This window comes from Neoarius graeffei, chromosome 28 (assembly GCF_027579695.1).
Source record: "Neoarius graeffei isolate fNeoGra1 chromosome 28, fNeoGra1.pri, whole genome shotgun sequence".
NCBI lineage: Eukaryota > Metazoa > Chordata > Actinopteri > Siluriformes > Ariidae > Neoarius > Neoarius graeffei.
Window position 1 is genome coordinate 23184340 of NC_083596.1, and position 19463 is coordinate 23203802.

At 42.5% G+C, this 19463-nt stretch overlaps 1 protein-coding gene across 2 annotated transcripts in view; it reads right to left on the reverse strand.

The window, feature by feature from the left end:
- The window catches only part of usf1l (upstream transcription factor 1, like), a 30332-nt gene extending 19955 nt beyond the window's left edge, over positions 1-10377 (reverse strand). The window contains exons 1-2 of one of the 2 annotated variants that reach the window (XM_060912527.1): positions 10321-10377; positions 9471-9558 (exon numbers count right to left, since the gene is read on the reverse strand). In XM_060912527.1, coding sequence (XP_060768510.1) covers positions 9471-9478 — 8 coding nt within the window. In that variant the 5' untranslated portion in view covers positions 9479-9558; positions 10321-10377. Of the gene's footprint in view, positions 1-9470; positions 9559-10279 lie in introns of both variants that reach the window. The other variant, XM_060912526.1, reaches the window with a different exon arrangement.
- Positions 10378-19463: the final 9086 nt, after the last annotated feature.

Sequence of the window (19463 nt, forward strand, 5' to 3'; positions counted from 1 at the left end):
CATTCACAAACAAGTCGATAAGAGAGTTGATTTCAAGTGTGGCTTTTGCATTTGAAATCTGTTGCTGTTAACTCTCAGTATGAAGTCCAAAGAGCTGGTATTGCCAGTGAAGTAAGCCATCGTTCTGCTAAAAAAAATCAAAACAAACCCATTAGAGAGATAACAAAAACATTAGGTGTGGCCAAATCACTGATTTGATCGATTCCTACAAAGAGAGAACGCACTGGTGAGCCCAGAAACACCAAAAGGCCTGGAACCAAGGAACACAGATTAGTTGATGGCAGAAGAAATCTTTCACCGTTGAAGTAAAAATAAATAAATAAATAAATAAATAAATAATCTTCTCAAAATTTGGTCAGATTAAGAACACCCTCCGAGACGTAGGCATATCTGTGCCAAAGTCAACATACAGTGTCTTGTAAAAGTATTCATCCCCCTTGGTGTTTGTCTTGTCACATTACAAGCTGGAATTAAAATGGATTTTTGGGGGGTTAGCACCATTTGATTTACACAACATGCCTACAATTTTAAAGATGAAAATTGTTGTTTAATTGTGACACAAACAATAATTATGATGAAAAACCAAAAGTGTGCATAGGTATTCACCCCCCCCCTACAAAGTCAATACTTTGTAGAGCCACTTTTTGCTGCAAGTCTCTTGGGGTATGTCTCTATTAGCTTAGCACATCTAGCCACTGGGATTTTTGCCCATTCCTCAAGGCTCCAGCTCCTTCAAATTAGATGGGTTGTGTTGATGTACAGCAATCTTCAAGTTATGCCACAGATTCTCAATTGGATTGAGGTCTGAGCTTTGATTAGGCCATTCCAAGACATTTAAATGTTTCCCTTCAAACCACTCCAGTGTAGCTTTAGCAGTATGTTTAGGGTCATTGTCCTGCTGGAATGTGAACCTTCATCCCAGTCTCAAACCTCTGGCTGACTCAAACAGGTTTTCCTCCAGAATTGCCCTGTATTTAGTGCCATCCATCTTTCCTTCAGTCCTGACCAGCTTTCCTATTCCTGCAGCTGAAAAACATCCCCACAGCATGATGCTGCCACCACCATGCTTCACTGTAGGAATGGTGTTCTCAGGGTGTTGGGTTTGTGCCACACATGGCATTTCCCATGATGGCCAAAATGATCAGTTTTAGTCTCATCTGACTAGAGAATCTTCTTCCATGTGTTTGGGGAGTCTGCCACATGCTGTTGGACAAATTCCAAACATGTTTACTTAAGCAATGACTTTTTTTCTGGCCAATCTTCCATAAAGCCCCGCTCTGTGGAGCGTACGGCTTAAAGTGGTCCTATGGACAGACAGTCCCATCTCCGCTGTGGATCTTTGCAGCTCCTTCAGCCTTTGGTATTTTTGTTGCATCTCTGATTAATGCCCTCCTTGCCTGGTCTGTGAGTTTTGGTGGGCAGCCTTCTCTTGTCAGGTTTGTAGTGGTGCCATATTCTTTCCATTTTGCTATAATGGATTTAATGGTGCTCCCTGGGATATTCAAAGTTTGGGATATCTTTTATAATCCTATATATAATGATCTAAACTTCTTCACATCTTTGTCTCTGACCTGTTTGGAGTGCTCCTTGGTTTTCATGTTGCTTGCTTAGTCATGTTGCAGAGTCAGGGTCCTTCCAGAACAGGTCGATTTATACAGACATCATGTGACGGATCATGTGACACTTTGATTGCACACAGGTGGAGTTTAATCAACTAATTATGTGACTTATGAAGTGAATTGGTTGGACCAGCTCTTATTTAGGGGTTTCATATGAAAGGGGGTGAATACCTATGCACACTCCAGATTTCTGTTTTTTCATCTTAATTATTGTTTGTGTCACAATTAAAAAAATAAAATAGTGCTAACCCCCAAGAAATCCATTTTAATTCCAGCTTGTAATGCGACAAAACAGGACAAACACCAAGGGGGATGAATACTTTTGCAAGACACTGTAAAAGAGATTTCCGCAGGATAAATACAGAGGGCTGACCACAAGATGTAAGCCATGGGTAAAACAGTTAGACCACATTTAAAAAAAAAAGAAAGAAAAAAGGCCTGAACAGTTCTGAACAACATCCAATGGACAAACGAGACAAAGATCAACTTGTATTAGAATGATCGGAAGAAGAGAGTATGGAGAAAGGAAGGAACTGCTGATCGATCAATAAATCAGAAGCTTAAAGGTCATGGTCGGAGGTGAAACGTAAAATATCACTTTTACTGTTTAGAAGAACAACCCAAAAAGCAAATTCAGTTTTCCTATTGTCTAATTTGCACCCTAAAATTGAATAAAACGGTTAAAAAATACTGTTTTGCCCAATTTCCGAAGGTTTGTTTACATCTCACTTATGCGCACTTTCACCGCCAGGGGACCGTCGCTGTGACGTCATTTAAGCCAAACAGACCGGGAGTAGCTCTGTGTTTTACCTGCGAACCGAGCACACGTGTACGGACTTTGGTCGTGAGAGGTTGTGTAAAATGTCTGAAAGCGATAGCGATTTTGAAGTAGGAACTCTCCAAATTGAATATTGAGAGGTGAAACCATATCTGTATGAACCTATGGCCGTTGCGAAGCAATCGGTGAATGTGGCTCACTGGTTTGACCGTGCGGCCTCGGAATCGGACAGCGACTCGGCCGACTCTGATCGCGGTGACCCCGGACCTCAACAAGACTCGCGCCCAAACGATTTATCCTGGTAGTTATGATAAATTCCTATTTTCGTCGCAATACTAAATAAGAGCCCTTTTGAAGAATAATTAAACCGCCCTCCCTAGTGCATATAGGCAACGATTACTTGACAGTGTGCCGGTAGGCCACGTTAGCCTGCCATCCGCGGCATTATACTATTTATAGCCGACTCTAAGTGAGGAAATATCCCTTTGTCTCATTTCCACAATGACTGTACAGGATCCCTCAGGATTCTTGACTTGTCAATTGTAAGCAAAAGTAAAAATGTTTACCTCCAATCTTCCCCTTTTTGCCTGAGTGTTGCTGCTCCGTTTCTTCTTTGACTGCTTGATTTTGTTTCACGCACACAATCCACTCTCTCCGCCTCGTCTCCTCTTCCGGAAAAAGCCAGCCCTCTTGCTCCGCCTCTTCTCCTCTTTCGGAAAAGGCCAACTCACTCGCTCTGCCTCTTCTCCTTTTTTGGAAAAAGCCAATCCTCTCGCTCTGCCTCTTCTCTTCCGGAAAAAGCCAATCCACTCTTTCTGCCTCTTCTCCTCTCTCGGAACAAGGTAAAAACTTCTTCCTGAACCGATCCCGTTGTTACAGTTCACTGCACAACAATAAGGCATGGTTTTTCTTTGGAAATTTCTGAACGCACGTCTGCACTCAAGCCGAACGGCAATGTAAGTACACGGAAGTGGACTCAACTCAAGCGGTTTGTTTGGCTTAAATGACGTCACGCGCCGAGTGGTCACGAAAATCGCCGAACAGAAATTCGCCACGATCCGCGCTAACTTATTTTAATTATTACTTATTAACAATACTTCTCCGGACCAGAAGAAAATTACAGAGGGTTTTTTAACATATCAAGTTTCAAATGTACATAAAATTAAAACCGTTGCCTATGAGCTTTAACATCCCATCTTAAAGGAACAGTCCACCGTATTTCCATAATGAAATATGCTCTTATCTGAATTGAGACGAGCTGCTCCGTACCTATCTGAGCTTTGCGCGACCTCCCAGTCAGTCAGACGCAGTCAGACGCGCTGTCACTCCTATTAGCAATGTAGCTAGGCTCAGCATGGCCAATGGTATTTTTTGGGGCTGTAGTTAGATGCAACCAAACTCTTCCGCGTTTTTCCTGTTTACATAGGTTTATATGACCAGTGATATGAAACAAAGTTCAGTTACACAAATTGAAACGTAGCGATTTTCTATGCTATGGAAAGTCCGCACTATAATGACAGGCGTACTAACACCTTCTGCATGCTTCGGCAGCGCATTGATATCTGAGCTCCGTATCAATGCGCTGCCGAAGCATGCAGAAGGTGTTAGTACGCCTGTCATTATAGTGCGGACTTTCCATAGCATAGAAAATCGCTACGTTTCAATTTGTGTAACTGAACTTGTTTCATATCACTGGTCATATAAACCTATGTAAACAGGAAAAACGCGGAAGAGTTTGGTTGCATCTAACTACAGCCCCAAAAAATACCATTGGCCATGCTGAGCCTAGCTACATTGCTAACAGGAGTGACAGCGCGTCTGACTGTGTCTGACTGACTGGGAGGTCGCGCAAAGCTCGGATAGGTACGGAGCAGCTCGTCTCAATTCAGATAAGAGCATATTTCATTATGGAAATACGGTGGACTGTTCCTTTAAGGTGTGACCACGTATGGTTGCTAACAGAACTGGTTCACTTGTATTTGGTGTATAGGGTTATATGATGCTCAGATTCAGCCAAATGCTTCAAAACTTGTTGGACAGCATGGACAATGACCTAAAGCATACTTCCAAAAGCAAGCCAAGACTTTTTAAAGGGCTGATGACACGAACATGACTCTATGTAATTTCTTAAATAAACTATACAACATGGCAAACATGTTAGATTTCTGTTATAATTACGTGAAAAGAAGCTGTTGTTACGCGAATATCCAACTTTTAATTGCACAGCGCAAGAAAACTGGGTCCGTGGCTCGCGGCCATGTTGTGACGTCAGCGGGAGAACACGCTGCGGTTCACTGGCTGTTCTACTCTGGTTCTACTCAATGGAAATGGCGCATGAAAACGCCGGTGAACTCTCTAGTGCTAGCTCTTCCTCTTCTGGGAGTCTAGAATTGTGTTGATCTCTTCCGAATAGAATCTATGATAGCCTACCCTCTTTACCCTTTGCCTCTCGTTGCTAGGCGGCAGTTACATGAAAGCCGCAAGTTTTCACAAGCAAATACATGACTGATATCACGCCGACTTTGATTACATTTATGATTATCATGTAGAATCTATAGCTCTACGTACCTTTATCTTATGTCGTTTCACAACACATGTTCTGACAGGAGGACTGTCTTTGGATCCGGCATAGCTACTAGTACTGTAGACCCCCTCTGGAATACTGGCAGTGTTGCCAGATTGGGAGGTTTCCCGCCCAGTTGGGCGGTTTCAAGTGCATTTTGGTGGGTTTTGAACATATTTTGGGCTGGAAAACTTCAGCAGTATCTGGCAACAGATACTGCTGACGTTTTCCAGCCCAAATATGTTCAAAACCCACCAAAATGCACTTGAAACCGCCCAACTGGGCGGGAAACCTCCCAATCTGGCAACACTGTGTAGGCACTGCTGATGGTAGTAACACACGTTTGTGCTGAACTGAACACCCAAGAGATTCTTTTAAGCTGGGAAGGGTGTCAAAACAATCCAAATCGAAGTGTTCAGAGCACAGGACGGATGTTGGTGAGGGCTCCCACTTGTCACGAGTGCGCCTGACTTGCTTCATCCACTTCGCATGCAGCTCGGGATCTCTGGGAAACTTGAATAAACTTACCCCATCCTTGTGGGTTTTGGAGCAAAAGCCGGCAACACAACATGAAGGCATAATAACTATAATGTGTGTGTATATATATATATATATATATATATATATATATATATATATATATATATATATATATAAATAATGTATAATAATAATAATAATAATAATGATAAACTGAACACCTGCCGCATCAACAACAAACTGGTAAGTTAGGAGGAAGGTTCTTTCGCTGACGTCATATAGCTCCTCCTCCTCCTTCGTCTCCTGGGTGCTGCAGCCCCGTCAAATTTGCCCAAATAGCCGCGTTTTTTATCATAACTTGTAAAATAGGCGCCTTCGTGAATTAATATATGGATCATCGGGAATTACTTTTTATGTTATAAAACATCGCCAAAGATGTCAAAAACATGTCATCAGCACTTTAAAGGCAAAGAAGATTCATGAATGTTCTGAAATGGCCAAGTCAATCACCTGACCTGAATCCAATTGGGCAACCATGCCACTTGCTGAAGGTAAAACTGAAGGCGCAACACCCCAAGAGCAAGCAAGGACTGAAAACAGATGCCTGGCAGAACTTTACTTGGCAAGAAACCAGTGTTCGGTGTCGTTATAACAGGAGAGGAAAAAAGGCCCAACCAAGCACAAGGTCAAGACAGAACATGTGAAACCCTAAGCGGGAGCTTACTTTCTTTAGTGAAACATCCTTCATGTTTCCATGAACAGATTTTAAAAGCCCCTTTTGAACATGAATATGGAAAGTCAGTACTGTTTGAGTAATAGTAACTCCCTGATGTTTAACCTACAGTACATCGAAGACTGCAAATGTCTTAACAGAAAGATATGTACAGCAATGCACATACGAACACACACTGAGACACATCATTGTTTACACCTGGGTCCATCACATGTCTCCAAGGTGTCCACTTGTGTTCAGATTTCTTTACTACCTACCGTACGTCATGTCTGCTAGAAGGTCAAAGGGCCTCATGTACAGTTATGTTAAAAATATTAAACCTGCAAGAAACCTTCATTATTTTTTTGCACTCCAACCATGTACCTCAGTGCTCCTCTCTGTTTTTTTTTTTTGGGCACACTGACCCCAAAACAACCCGAGCAACGCTTTCCAGTTCCTTTTGGGGGATCCCACGACACTCCCAGGCCAAATGAGATATATAATCTCTCCAGCGTGTTCTGGGTCTACCCTGAGGTCTCCTCCCAGTCGGACATGCCCGGAAAACCTCCAAAGGAAGGCACCCAGGAGCAGAGGTAGACAGTGATGAAGTACATTTACTTGAGTCCTGTACTTAAGTACACTTTTTGAGTATCTGTACTTTACTTGAGTATTTTTTTTGGAAACTTATGACTTTAACTTCACTACATTTGAAAGACAAATATCGTACTTTTTACTCCACTACATTTCTATCAAGGTCCTCGTTACTCCTTACTATGAAGCGGCTTTGAAAGTGGATTTTTTTTCTTTTTTTTTTCTAAAACGTGATTGGTTTTTTCACAGGTGACACTGAGACAGCCGGTCAGTAATCACTAGGGCCACGTCACATCCATAAACGGTATAAAATCAAGTTCAGTGATTTCTCCGCAGCATTATTTAACACGATCAGTTGATGGCAGAATGGAAAGAGGCAGTTCTTCTGGGGAATGCACGCATCCATGGCTTTACCTAGAACCCATGTTTCAGTTTTCTGAAAGGATTAAATATTCGTTTCATTTTAAATGTTTGCTTTGTTTGCCAAAAACGAACCACATCACGGCCTACAAAAACTTGCCGTCCGACCTGCAGAAGTATATTGAGGTATGTAAACATTTTATTCCAAGAGAAATCTTGTGATGAAGTTGTCTGTGCTTTTAGAGCTAGCGATAACGTTGCAATAGCTATGCAGTCTGGTTAGTCAAACGACTTTCTATGGATTTGCCCGCCAAGTTGCCATAGCCTTGTCCATGGCTAACGATAACACATAGCTAGTTAACTTGGATGCTGTTAGTTAGCATGTAAAAACAGAGTTACGCTAACATGAATAACGTTAACTTATCTGAAGTACTTTCAGAGATGTATTTTTTAGCATAATCTTGCCAAATAAACAGAATGTAGAAATCTTTCTTTTCTAGTAGCGTTAGCTACCCAACATGATTTTGAGTTTGAAAAGAGTTTGCTAGCATGTCGGGTGGAGTTTCGCTGACTAGCTAGCTTAACGTTAAACCACCATGACGACACAGCATGCGTTCATTTTGTGAATTCACATTTCTGTCTTTGGTAAGCGTTGTGGCAATAATACAACGATGCGTTGACAGAAAATGTACTTTTAATACTTAAGTATTTTTAAAAGCAAGTACTTTAACTTAAATAAAAAACTGACTGGACAACTTTCACTTGTATCGGAGTAACATTTGACCAGTAGGATCTGTACTTTTGACTTAAGTAATGAAGTTGGGTACTTTGTCCACTTCTGCCCAAGAGGCATCCTAATTAGATGCCCGAACCACTTCACTCTTTTCAACGTAAAGAAGCAGCGGCTCGATCCCTCCAGACATCTGAGCTCCTCACCCTACGGAGAAAGCTCATTTCATTTCGTTTACAGTACAAACCATGTGGTCAAATGCATCTCAGACCATCTCAGTAAGTGGTGTGGATGCGATGCATATGGTGGTTGTTCACGCTTGTATTTAGCACTCATGATATGATCGCTGGGGCGGCACGGTGGTGTAGTGGTTAGCGCTGTCGCCTCACAGCAAGAAGGTCCGGGTTCGAGCCCCGTGGCCGGCGAGGGCCTTTCTGTGCGGAGTTTGCATGTTCTCCCCGTGTCCGCATGGGTTTCCTCCGGGTGCTCCGGTTTCCCCCACAGTCCAAAGACATGCAGGTTAGGTTAACTGGTGACTCTAAATTGACCGTAGGTGTGAATGTGAATGTGAATGGTTGTCTGTGTCTATGTGTCAGCCCTGTGATGACCTGGCGACTTGTCCAGGGTGTACCCCGCCTTTCGCCCGTAGTCAGCTGGGATAGGCTCCAGCTTGCCTGCAACCCTGTAGGACAGGATAAAGCGGCTAGAGATAATGAGATGAGATCTGACCGCCCAAGCTGCATTTTAACGCCAAGTGTAAACAGGGTCGTAGCAGCAGAAATATTTGTCGTTTTTCCATCGTTTTCACATCATACATCCGTATTGATGGCTGAGCCCTTTGAAGGGCTAAACCCTACAAAGGCTGTGTGTGAGTAAAGGGGTGTTCACACGGCAACTTTTACTCCGGTGTAGCACCGGGGCTGCCCCAGTAGAGCGTTCACACGGTACAAAGTTATACCGGTGCAGCCCCTGAAAGCTGCTTAAACCGGTGCAAATCTAACCCTGCTCGGGAGGTGGTTTAAGAAATTTACTCCGGAGTAAATGCTAGTTTGCGGGGCAGCACCGATATAAAATGGGACGTCTGAACGCTACAGGGGTAGACTCGCTACGCGTGAGGAGAGTTGATTACATACGGGCATTGCATAATTTGCATCCTGGTATTTTGCGCTTCCGAAATGACGAATATCAACAACAACAGAACTGCGTGTCTTCCAGTGTTGCCAGATTGGGCGGTTTTAAGTGCATTTTGGTGGATATGAACATATTTTGGGCTGGAAAACGTCAGCAGTATCTGGCACCACTGGTGTCTTCATCCACGTTGCTTTCCCGGCGCTTGGTGATGCCATGACAACCGGGAAAAGGAAGTACATTTTCACGCATGCGCATATTTCATTTCCGCATTATTACTATCGTATAGCACGGTCGCAAAAACTGCCGTGTGAACGCAAGTGGGGCTGCACCGGTGCTAACACGCTTCTCTCTAGTAAGCAGGGTTGTGACGTGTGAACGCGCCACAAAATTTACACCGGTGTAAGATATATCGCAACAAAATACATCGGTGCAGCATCGATGCAAATATGTGCCGTGTGAACACCCCTTAAGAGACCGTTACATGCGATTCAGCTTGTAGAACTCACCCCTTCATTGGCGTTAATTCAGCCCTGCGATGTTCAGGTCCTTCTCAAACTTCAGCAGGTTTCGGATATCAGAGTTCACATTCAGCTCCTGGTGAAAGCACAGACATGACAGAGGCTTGTTATGATGTGCCTATAACTGTCCTTTACCTCTTATTAGAGATTATACAGCCTTACAGAACGCAGAACAAATTAGACTTGGATGAATTTGCTGACCACTGGGAGGGTTACCTAATAAACCAACCAATATGCAAATGAGGTAATTGTAATAATCTGCATATTTAACATCCAACATGGACACTGTAATCCAAAAACAATAATGTGTTCAGGTGTATTTTAACGTTTAGACATTTTATTCAGCAGACACTAACTTCACATTTAGTTCTACAGGTACTGATCTTTATTTGAACATAAACATTTGTGTTCTGTGTTAAGTTTTATTATTTAGTGACGTCAAACATTAAATATTACTAACAGCTACAAGCCTTCTGAACACAGCACGGTTGTTAGCATGTGCTACTCTTCCTGTCCTCTCTTCTATCTTTTTTTTTTTTAGCCCTCATGTATTGCCTTGAGATTACAAATTAGTACACCTTAAACGTCCATAGATTAATAATAATAATAATAATAATAATAATAATAAAGTATCCATTGTATAAACCATAACCAACCAGCCTTCTACAGTTAGCTAGTTAGCTATCCATTCTTCCAAACAACCACAAAGCATAAAGCAAAACAAATTTAATGATAAAAACCTGTTGTACAATTTCAATAAAAACAAATGTAATAAACTTATAACCCGTCAACTTTACCCGAACTAGGATTTCCTTGCAAATGTATTATGCAAAATTACCATAAAACATCCCGGACACTGTTTATAATCTTTTGCGCATGCGCTTTCTACAAAGCATGCAGTTCATACAAAGCCCACTAGAGGGCACAGACACCAAACTTTTGTTTCAGCCTTATTTCTTTGTTGTTTGTGTTTGTTTTATTTTCGTAGAATGTTGCACCATCTAATGATGATTTCTATTCGTGGTGATATTTTGGTGGCAGTTTTAGAATTTCCACTTTATCTGAGCTTTCTTTTCATTAAAAACAAACTCCCCAATACATGATACACTTCTGAAATCCTCCAAGTGTTGACTTCCCTGCATGTGAAAGAAAACCTCAAAACATAACTTACCCTTTTGTCAAAACTGACTGGTACAAATATAACATAAATACAACTGAAGTTTGGTAATTCTGGACACATATTTTCATTGCTTTAGATTAGACACAGGGAAACAAATTTGTCAAGACAATATATATAGTATAAGTTCTGCTATTTCACACATATCCGATAGATGGCGCCAAAATGCTTTTTTTTGTACTGACTCAAAATAAGCATCTATAGAGGATTTCGACATGACGTCACAGGTGACGTGACGCCCCGGTGTCCGCCATTTTGAAGGTCAAGCTAGCTAATGTCAACAACAGTAGCTAGTATGTTACTGTAGCAATGTTTACGTTCAGTCATTTGGATGACTGTTAAAACCTTTCAGTCTCAAGTTTTTCCTTTACTGTATTTACTAGTTTACTGAGCTAGTGCGCTTGGGCAGGCTGGGAGCGAGCGCGCTAGCTTGGGCAGGCTGGGCGCTAGCGCGCTCGCTCCCAGCCTGCCTGAGCTAGCGCGCTCGCTCCCAGCCTGCCCGAGCTAGCGCGCTCGCTCCCAGCCTGCCCGAGCTAGCGCGCTCGCTCCCAGCCTGCCCGAGCGCGCTAGCTCAGTAAACTAGTAAATACAGTAAAGGAAAAACTTATAACGGGCCATGTCTCAACAGACTAAGAAGTTATTTCAATGACATTTAATAACATTTTGTTTATCCTGAGGACCGAAAGTAAATGAAAATGTGAACAAACCTTAGCTGTCAGTGAACAATCCTGGTGGAAGCAGGTAAACGTCGTTCTCTAAGCCTGCTAACCTCAATTTTTGCAAATACCTCTCCCTCTGCTCGCCCTGTAAATGCCCTACGTCGCTGGATAGTGAAGGTGTTTTCTGCATCTTGCTCCTTTTTCTTTTATGTTTTTTCCCCTGGTATTTCCCACACGCCTGACTGCAGGTCAGGAAGATCACCCGCACTGCAAAGCCAGAAAAAGATAGCCTGGTAATGTGTACGGATCACGTACACCAGCATCATTGATTTTCTGGTGATATCGCTTCTTACTCGCGTCATCTAGGCCGGATAAAATACTCGACAATGAGACTTCGTCATGATCAACAGTGTATCGCTACCGGTAGTCGCCATATTTGTGACCGTCAAAATGGCGCCGGCTACTTGTTGACATGGCAACGGTCACGTGGGTCGAAAACCTCTATAACAAAATTTGTACGAAAACCTGGTGTCTAAGACTTTTGTACAGTACTGTACGTGTGAACAAACATTTTCTGTCATGAACTTCAACAAAATACCGTTTTACCGTTTGCAATCTGTGCTGTGGATTTCAACATCAAAAATGATGCAAGATTTTACAGCTCTTACTTAAAAACAAGTGGTCAGCTTCATTGTCCACATCCTCAAGTATGAATGAGAATGGTGCATGCATATTTGACTCCCTTTTGTATAATTAGGTCTTTAATTGTTCATTTACAATTATTTACAATGGCAAGAAAAAGGAAGCAAATCCTTGAATTCAACTAGACAGGGACACTCTAACGAGTGCAAACCCCGCCTTTTCCCTATTAAAATACATTGGGCGAAAATTTCGAAGTTCTGCCATGACCTTGACCTTTGACCTTTGACCTCCAAAATTTAATGGTTTCCTTCCTGGGTGATTGGCAACACGTACAAAATTTGGTCCAAATCGATCCATTGGTTCTTGAGATATCTTGCAGACACACAGACAGACAGACAGATACACACACACACAGACTGACGCAGGTGAAAATAATAACCCCTCCGACTACTGTCGGCGGGGTTAATAACTGGTCAAACCTCCTTTGGCAGCAAGAACCTCAAACATGTGTTTCTGGTAGCTGTGTATCAGACCGGTACAATATTCAAGAGGCATTTTGGACCATTCTTCCTGACAGAACTGCTTCAGTTCAGCCATATTCAGGGGAACTCTGGGATGAACAGCTCTTTAGTGGGTTAAGGTCTGGGCTCTGACTGGGCCACTCCAAAAGGTGGATTTTCCTTTTTTAAGCCATTTTGTCATCGGTTTACTTCACTGTTTAGGGTCATTGTCCTTCTGCATCACCCAACTTCTACTGAGCTTCAGCTGGCAGACAGGTACCCTGACATTATCCTGTAGGATACCTGGATAAACTTGGATATTCATTTTCATTTTGATTATGGCAAGCCGCCCAGGCCCTGAGACAGCAAAGCAGCTATTAATCATGATGCTCCCTCCATTGTACTTCACTACCGGGATAATGTTCTCATGTGGCATATTATTAGGGCCCGAGCACCGTTCGGTGCGAAGACCCTATTGTTTTTCAAAGGATTACGGGTATTATTATTAGGGCCCGAGCACCGTTCGGTGCGAAGACCCTATTGTTTTTCGAAGGATTATTATTCTTATTCTTATTTTTCTGTTGCATTAGGCTTTTTTTGAGGCATTTCCCATGCATGAAAACTCATGAAATTTGATACACATATCAGTCATTGTAACCACTTCTCAGCCACAGATGTTTGGCCCCGGGCATGGCCCAGGGACTTCATAGCGCCCCTTTTTCCATTTCCCATTGAAATGAATGGGTAGAACTTTGGAGTTCTACCCAAAGTTCTACCCTTTGGATGATGTCACGGCCAACAGGAAGTGAGGTAATTGGTAGATCAAATACACACACAAACACAAGTACAGTGGTGCTTGAAAGTTTGTGAACCCGTTAGAATTTTCTATATTTCTACATAAATATGACCTAAAACATCATCAGGTTTTCACACAAGTCCTAAAAGTAGATAAAGAGAACCCAGTTAAACAAATGAGACAAAAATATTATACTTGATCATTTATTTATTGAGGAAAATGATCCAATATTACACATCTGTGAGTGGCAAAAGTATGTGAACCTCTAGGATTAGCAGTTAATTTGAAGGTGAAATTAGAGTCCGGTGTTTTCAATCAATGGGATGACAATCAGGTGTGAGTGGGCACCCTGTTTTATTTAAAGAACAGGAATCTAACAAAGTCTGATCTTCACAACACATGTTTGTGGAAGTGTATCGTGGCATGAACAAAGGAGATTTCTGAGGACCTCAGAAAAAGTGTTGTTGATGCTCAACAGGCTGGAAAAGGTTACAAAACCATCTCTAAAGAGTTTGGACTCCACCAATCCACAATCAGACAGATTGTGTACAAATGGAGGAAATTCAAGACCATTGTTACCCTCCCCAGGAGTGGTCAACCAACAAAGATCACTCCAAGAGCAAGGCGTGTAATAGTCGGCGAGATCACAAAGGACCCCAGGGTAACTTCTAAGCAACTGAAGGCCACTCTCACATTGGCTAATGTTAATGTTCATGAGTCCACCATCAAGAGAACACTGAACAACAATGGTGTGCATGGCAGGGTTGCAAGGAGCAAGCCACTGCTCTCCAAAAAGAACATTGCTGCTCGTCTGCAGTTTGCTAAAGATCATGTGGATAAGCCAGAAGGCTATTGGTAAAATGTTTTGTGGACGGATGAGACCAAAATAGAACTTTTTGGTTGAAATGAGAAGTGCTATGTTTGGTGAAAGGAAAACGCTGCATTCCAGCATAAGAACCTTATCCCATCTGTGAAACATGGTGGTGGTAGTATCATGGTTTGGGCCTGTTTTGCTGCATCTGGGCCAGGACGGCTTGCCATCATTGATGGAACAATGAATTCTGAATTATACCAGCGAATTCTTAAGGAAAATGTCAGGACATCTGTCTATGAACTGAATCTCAAGAAAAGGTGAGTCATGCAGCAAGACAACGACCCTAAGCACACAAGTCGTTCTACCAAAGAATGGTTAAAGAAGAATAAAGTTAATGTTTTGGAATGGCCAAGTCAAAGTCCTGATCTTAATCCAATCGAAATGCTGTGGAAGGACCTGAAGCGAGCAGTTCATGTGAGGAAACCCACCAACATCCCAGAGTTGAAGCTGTTCTGTACGGAGGAATGGGCTAAAATTCCTCCAAGCCGGTGTGCAGGACTGATCAACAGTTGCTGGAAATGGTTAGTTGCAGTTATTGCTGCACAAGGGGGTCACACCAGATACTGAAAGCAAAGGTTCACATACTTTTGCCACTCACAGATATGTAATATTGGATCATTTTCCTCAATAAATAAATGGCCAAGTATAATATTTTTGTTTCATTTGTTTAACTGGGTTCTCTTTATCTTCTTTTAGGTCTTGTGTGAAAATCTGATGATGTTTTAGGTCATATTTATGCAAAAATATAGAAAATTCTAAAGGGTTCACAAACTTTCAAGCACCACTGTACATACATACATACATACAGAAGTACAAATATAAACCTAAGCAAAAAAGTTAGAAAGTTGAACCTTAAATATATTGTCAAATGGAAAATGTACACACAATAGCTTCATGTGTACTAAAGTACACTGGAATAACCTTTGCTTTCACACAGTACATGCTGTGTTACACTCAGTCATTGTAACCGCTTCTCAGCCACAGATGTTTGGCCCCGGGCATGGCCCAGGGACTTCATAGCGCCCCTTTTTCCATTTCCCATTGAAATGAATGAAAGTTCTACCCTTTGGATGATGTCATGCCCAACAGGAAGTGAGGTAATTGGACTTATATGCGTTTGGACACATGGTAATTTTTAACATACTCCTCCTAGACGGTTCATCAGATTCATGTCAAACTTGGCAAACATGATGCCAAGATATTGCTGATGTTGAATTGTGAAGGGATGTTTGATATGTTGTAATATGTTGAAATGGCAATATTATGAATTTTAATACTCGCCACATAAACAGGAAATGTGTCATGAAGTCATAATACATTTAATGATTTGGCTGAAACCTTTCAGGTTATTAGAGAATGTGATTATTATGACATCTATGTGCCCAATATGCCTGTCTGGTATAGCGCCACCAACTGGCCAAGAAAAGAATAGGGTTTTGAAAATGTGTGTTTTGACACATGATGAACACACACTCGTATGCATGCACACACACTCATGTACATGTAGCGCACACATGCACACACACTCATAGACACACACAGTTGCAATCATATACACACACATGAATACTCACACGAGAATGGGTGACATACAATTCTGTGCACACACACACATTCATATGCATATATATGCATACACACAAACACTCTCACAAGTATGCACTCATGCACAGGCAACATCTATGAACACTTTCTCTTTCACACACACTGTCTCTCTCTCTCTCTGAGAAACACACACACACACACACACACACACACACACACACACACACACACACACACAATAATAGTGACCTGCCATCATTGTGCATTTTGTTGCAGACATATGAAAACTCTACATGTGTACACACACACACACACACACACACACACACACACACACACTGCAGACACAGGAAAGTTAAGATGACTTAAAATTACAGCGTGAGATTGAGATAAGGAGGAGACACGTATAGTTTTGTACAAATATAAATGTATATTTTCACACCATAGAAACACACACACACACACACACACACACACACACACACACACACAGTCTTTGTCTGTCTATCTCTCTCTCTCACACACATACGCACAAATGTGTGCGCGCGCACACACACACACACACACACACACACACACACACACACACACACACACAGAGTAACATGTCACCCATAAAACAAAGACACACTTAGACTCACACAGTGACAAAACGAACACGCACACACACACACACACACACACACACACACACACACACACACAGTAACGTCACTCATAAAACAAAGACACACTTAGACTCACACAGTGACAAAACGAACACACACACACACACACACACACACACACACACACACACACACACACACACAGTAACATGTCACTCATAAAACAAAGACGCACTTAGACTCACACAGTGACAAAACGAACACACACACACACACACACAGTAACATGTCACTCATAAAACAAAGACACACTTAGACTCACACAGTGACAAAACGAACACACACACACACACACACACACACACACACACACACACACACACACACACACTGTGGGGTGCTGAGTTGGTCACTTTTACTGCAAGGACAATGCAGGGAGTTGAACCCCATTCCACTAATGTGGAAGTACCACTACCACTGCCTTTTGCTTTTTTTGTGACTTTGGGAGAAGCAAAACCATCAGCAACAACAGCATGTCATGAGGAATCATAAATTAGAAGCGGCCGATTACAAAACAGTGGGTTATTTGCACAAAACAGTGAAAGAGGAAACAGAACCCCTTGTTCTTTGTTTGTTAGTAACAAATGACTAGAAAAACAATTTTTTTTCTAAGGGAAGCACACACTAAGTGGCTAAGTACATACATACATACATACAGAAGTACAAATATAAACCTAAGCAAAAAAGTTAGAAAGTTGAACCTTAAATATATTGTCAAATGGAAAATACACACACACACACACACACACACACACACACACACACAGCCAGTACGTCGTGCGCGTTCTGGCTGCCGCTTCTCACCGGAGCTTTTTTGTTTTATTTTATTTCTTTTTCTATTTTTTTTCCTGTGTTTGTGTGGTTTGATGTTTGTTTGAGTGTTTTGTCCGCTGGTTGTGGTGTAGCTCCGGACCCAGTTTTGGGCGTTGGTTCCCTCCAGGCCTTGGTTCGCTGTGAGCGATGCCTGCCCTCCCAGCTGTGGACTGCAGTGAGCTCGTTGCTCATTTTACATCGTGGTTGTCCAGCGCTCTGTGCTTTAATGCTTGGCGTGATGTTCCGGGCGATGTTGCTCGGTGGTGTCGTGGTGGCTGTGCAGGCGGTTTGGGACACACCAGCGCTCTGCGTGGCGGTGCTTCTCTGCTCGCATTGTGGATTCATGGCGTGTTGTTCGAGTGATGTTGCTGGCGGCGATGCTGGAGATGTGGGACCTGTTTTCGTGCACCTTTTGGTGGGACTGTGGCTGCTACACCACGGGAATTACATCCTGACCCCTACTTGGTGGACTTTTTATTTTTATTTATTTATTTTTTATTATATTTTTATTTTCTTTGTCTATTATTGTTATTTGTTGTCTGTGTGTGTGTGTGTGTGTGTGTGTGTGTGTGTGTGTGTGCGTATATATGTGTGGATGTTTGAACCTCCTGTAAAGCGTCTTTGAGTACCATGAAAAGCGCTATACAAAACAGATGTATTATTATTATTATTATTATTATTATTATTATTATTAATAGCTTCATGTGTAGAGCGGCATGGTGGTGTAGTGGTTAGCACTGTCGCCTCACAGCAAGAAGGTCCAGGTTCGAGCCCCGTGGCCGGCGAGGGCCTTTCTGTGCGGAGTTTGCATGTTCTCCCGTGTCCGCGTGGGTTTTCTCCGGGTGCTCCGGTTTCCCCCACAGTCCAAAGACATGCAGGTTAGGTTAACTGGTGACTCTAAATTGACCGTAGGTGTGAATGTGAGTGTGAATGGTTGTCTGTGTCTATGTGTCAGCCCTGTGATGACCTGGCGACTTGTCCAGGGTGTACCCCGCCTTTCGCCCGTAGTCAGCTGGGATAGGCTCCAGCTTGCCTGCGACCCTGTAGAACAGGATAAAGCGGCGAGAGATAATGAGATGAGCTTCATGTGTACTAAAGTACACAGGCATAACCTTTGCTTTCACACAGTACATGCATGTTCTTTTCACATATACATGGTCTATTAATGTACCTGCTTCAGTGGTAGGTTCTGAAACAATCTCTGTGAAGTCTTTGGCTGCCATAAAGTCAATAAGGCACTGAGTTTTTAAAGCATCTTCATTAAAATCTCCCAAAATGACTATGTTATTACCTGCTTGGGATAATAGGTCAAGCAGATTTCCCAATTAGTGTTTGAATAGTTTAATGCGATATGATGGAGGTCTGTAAATTACCACTAATATAATCAGTGATGGGAATAACGGCGTTGAAATAAACGCCGTTACTAACGGCGTTACTTTTTTCAGTAACGGGTAATCTAACGAGTTACTTCATCTATCGTTGTAACGCCATTACCGGTACCAACACGCCGTTACTGCGCGTTACTGAACCAACCTACTCATTTTGAAACTGGCATCTCACTCAACTCGCATACAGGCATGATATTTTTTTTCTCCCTTTGGTAAAGGCGGGATACGTTAGGATGATTGGCTAAAGGAGAGTGAGATTTCATGTTGAGCCAACCAGAGACACCCGGTGGGCGGCTATCACACAAACCCAGCACACAGTCGTAGCGCGTGCACACACACACAATGTCAGATGGGATGGCGAGTCCCGAGTCGAAGACAGCGTTTTCAAGGTGGAAGTATAGGCAGTATTTTAACCTCGTCGAGGTAAAAGGTAAAAACGTACATGTTATGTGCACATTGTGTCTAAGACCAAAGACTTTGTCCACTTCAAATGTAAGCAACTCGAATTTAATGAAGCATCTCTCAACGGCACACGCTTCTGTTAAGCTAGTGGCCACCGGCATGCCCCATGATAAAGGCAAGCTAGCTAACAACGAAGGCCACGGCGACAGAGCCACGCCAGCCAAGCAGCAAAGGCTGGATTTTTCTGCTTCGGCTACCCCAAAACTTACTACACAGAAAGAACTCAATGAAATGATAGGGCGGTATGTGGTTGAAAACATGCTGCCATTGTCAACAGTTGACTCGGACTCCTTTAGAGCCCTTATAGGGAAAATTCCAAGGAGAGCTGGAGCCGGTCCGCCGTGCAGAAAGACTTTTTCTAAATATATTGATGCAGAGTATGTTAAAATGAACGTCGAACTCAAAAAAGAATTTGAACAGTTGGAATACGTCTCTACTACTGCAGACATATGGACTG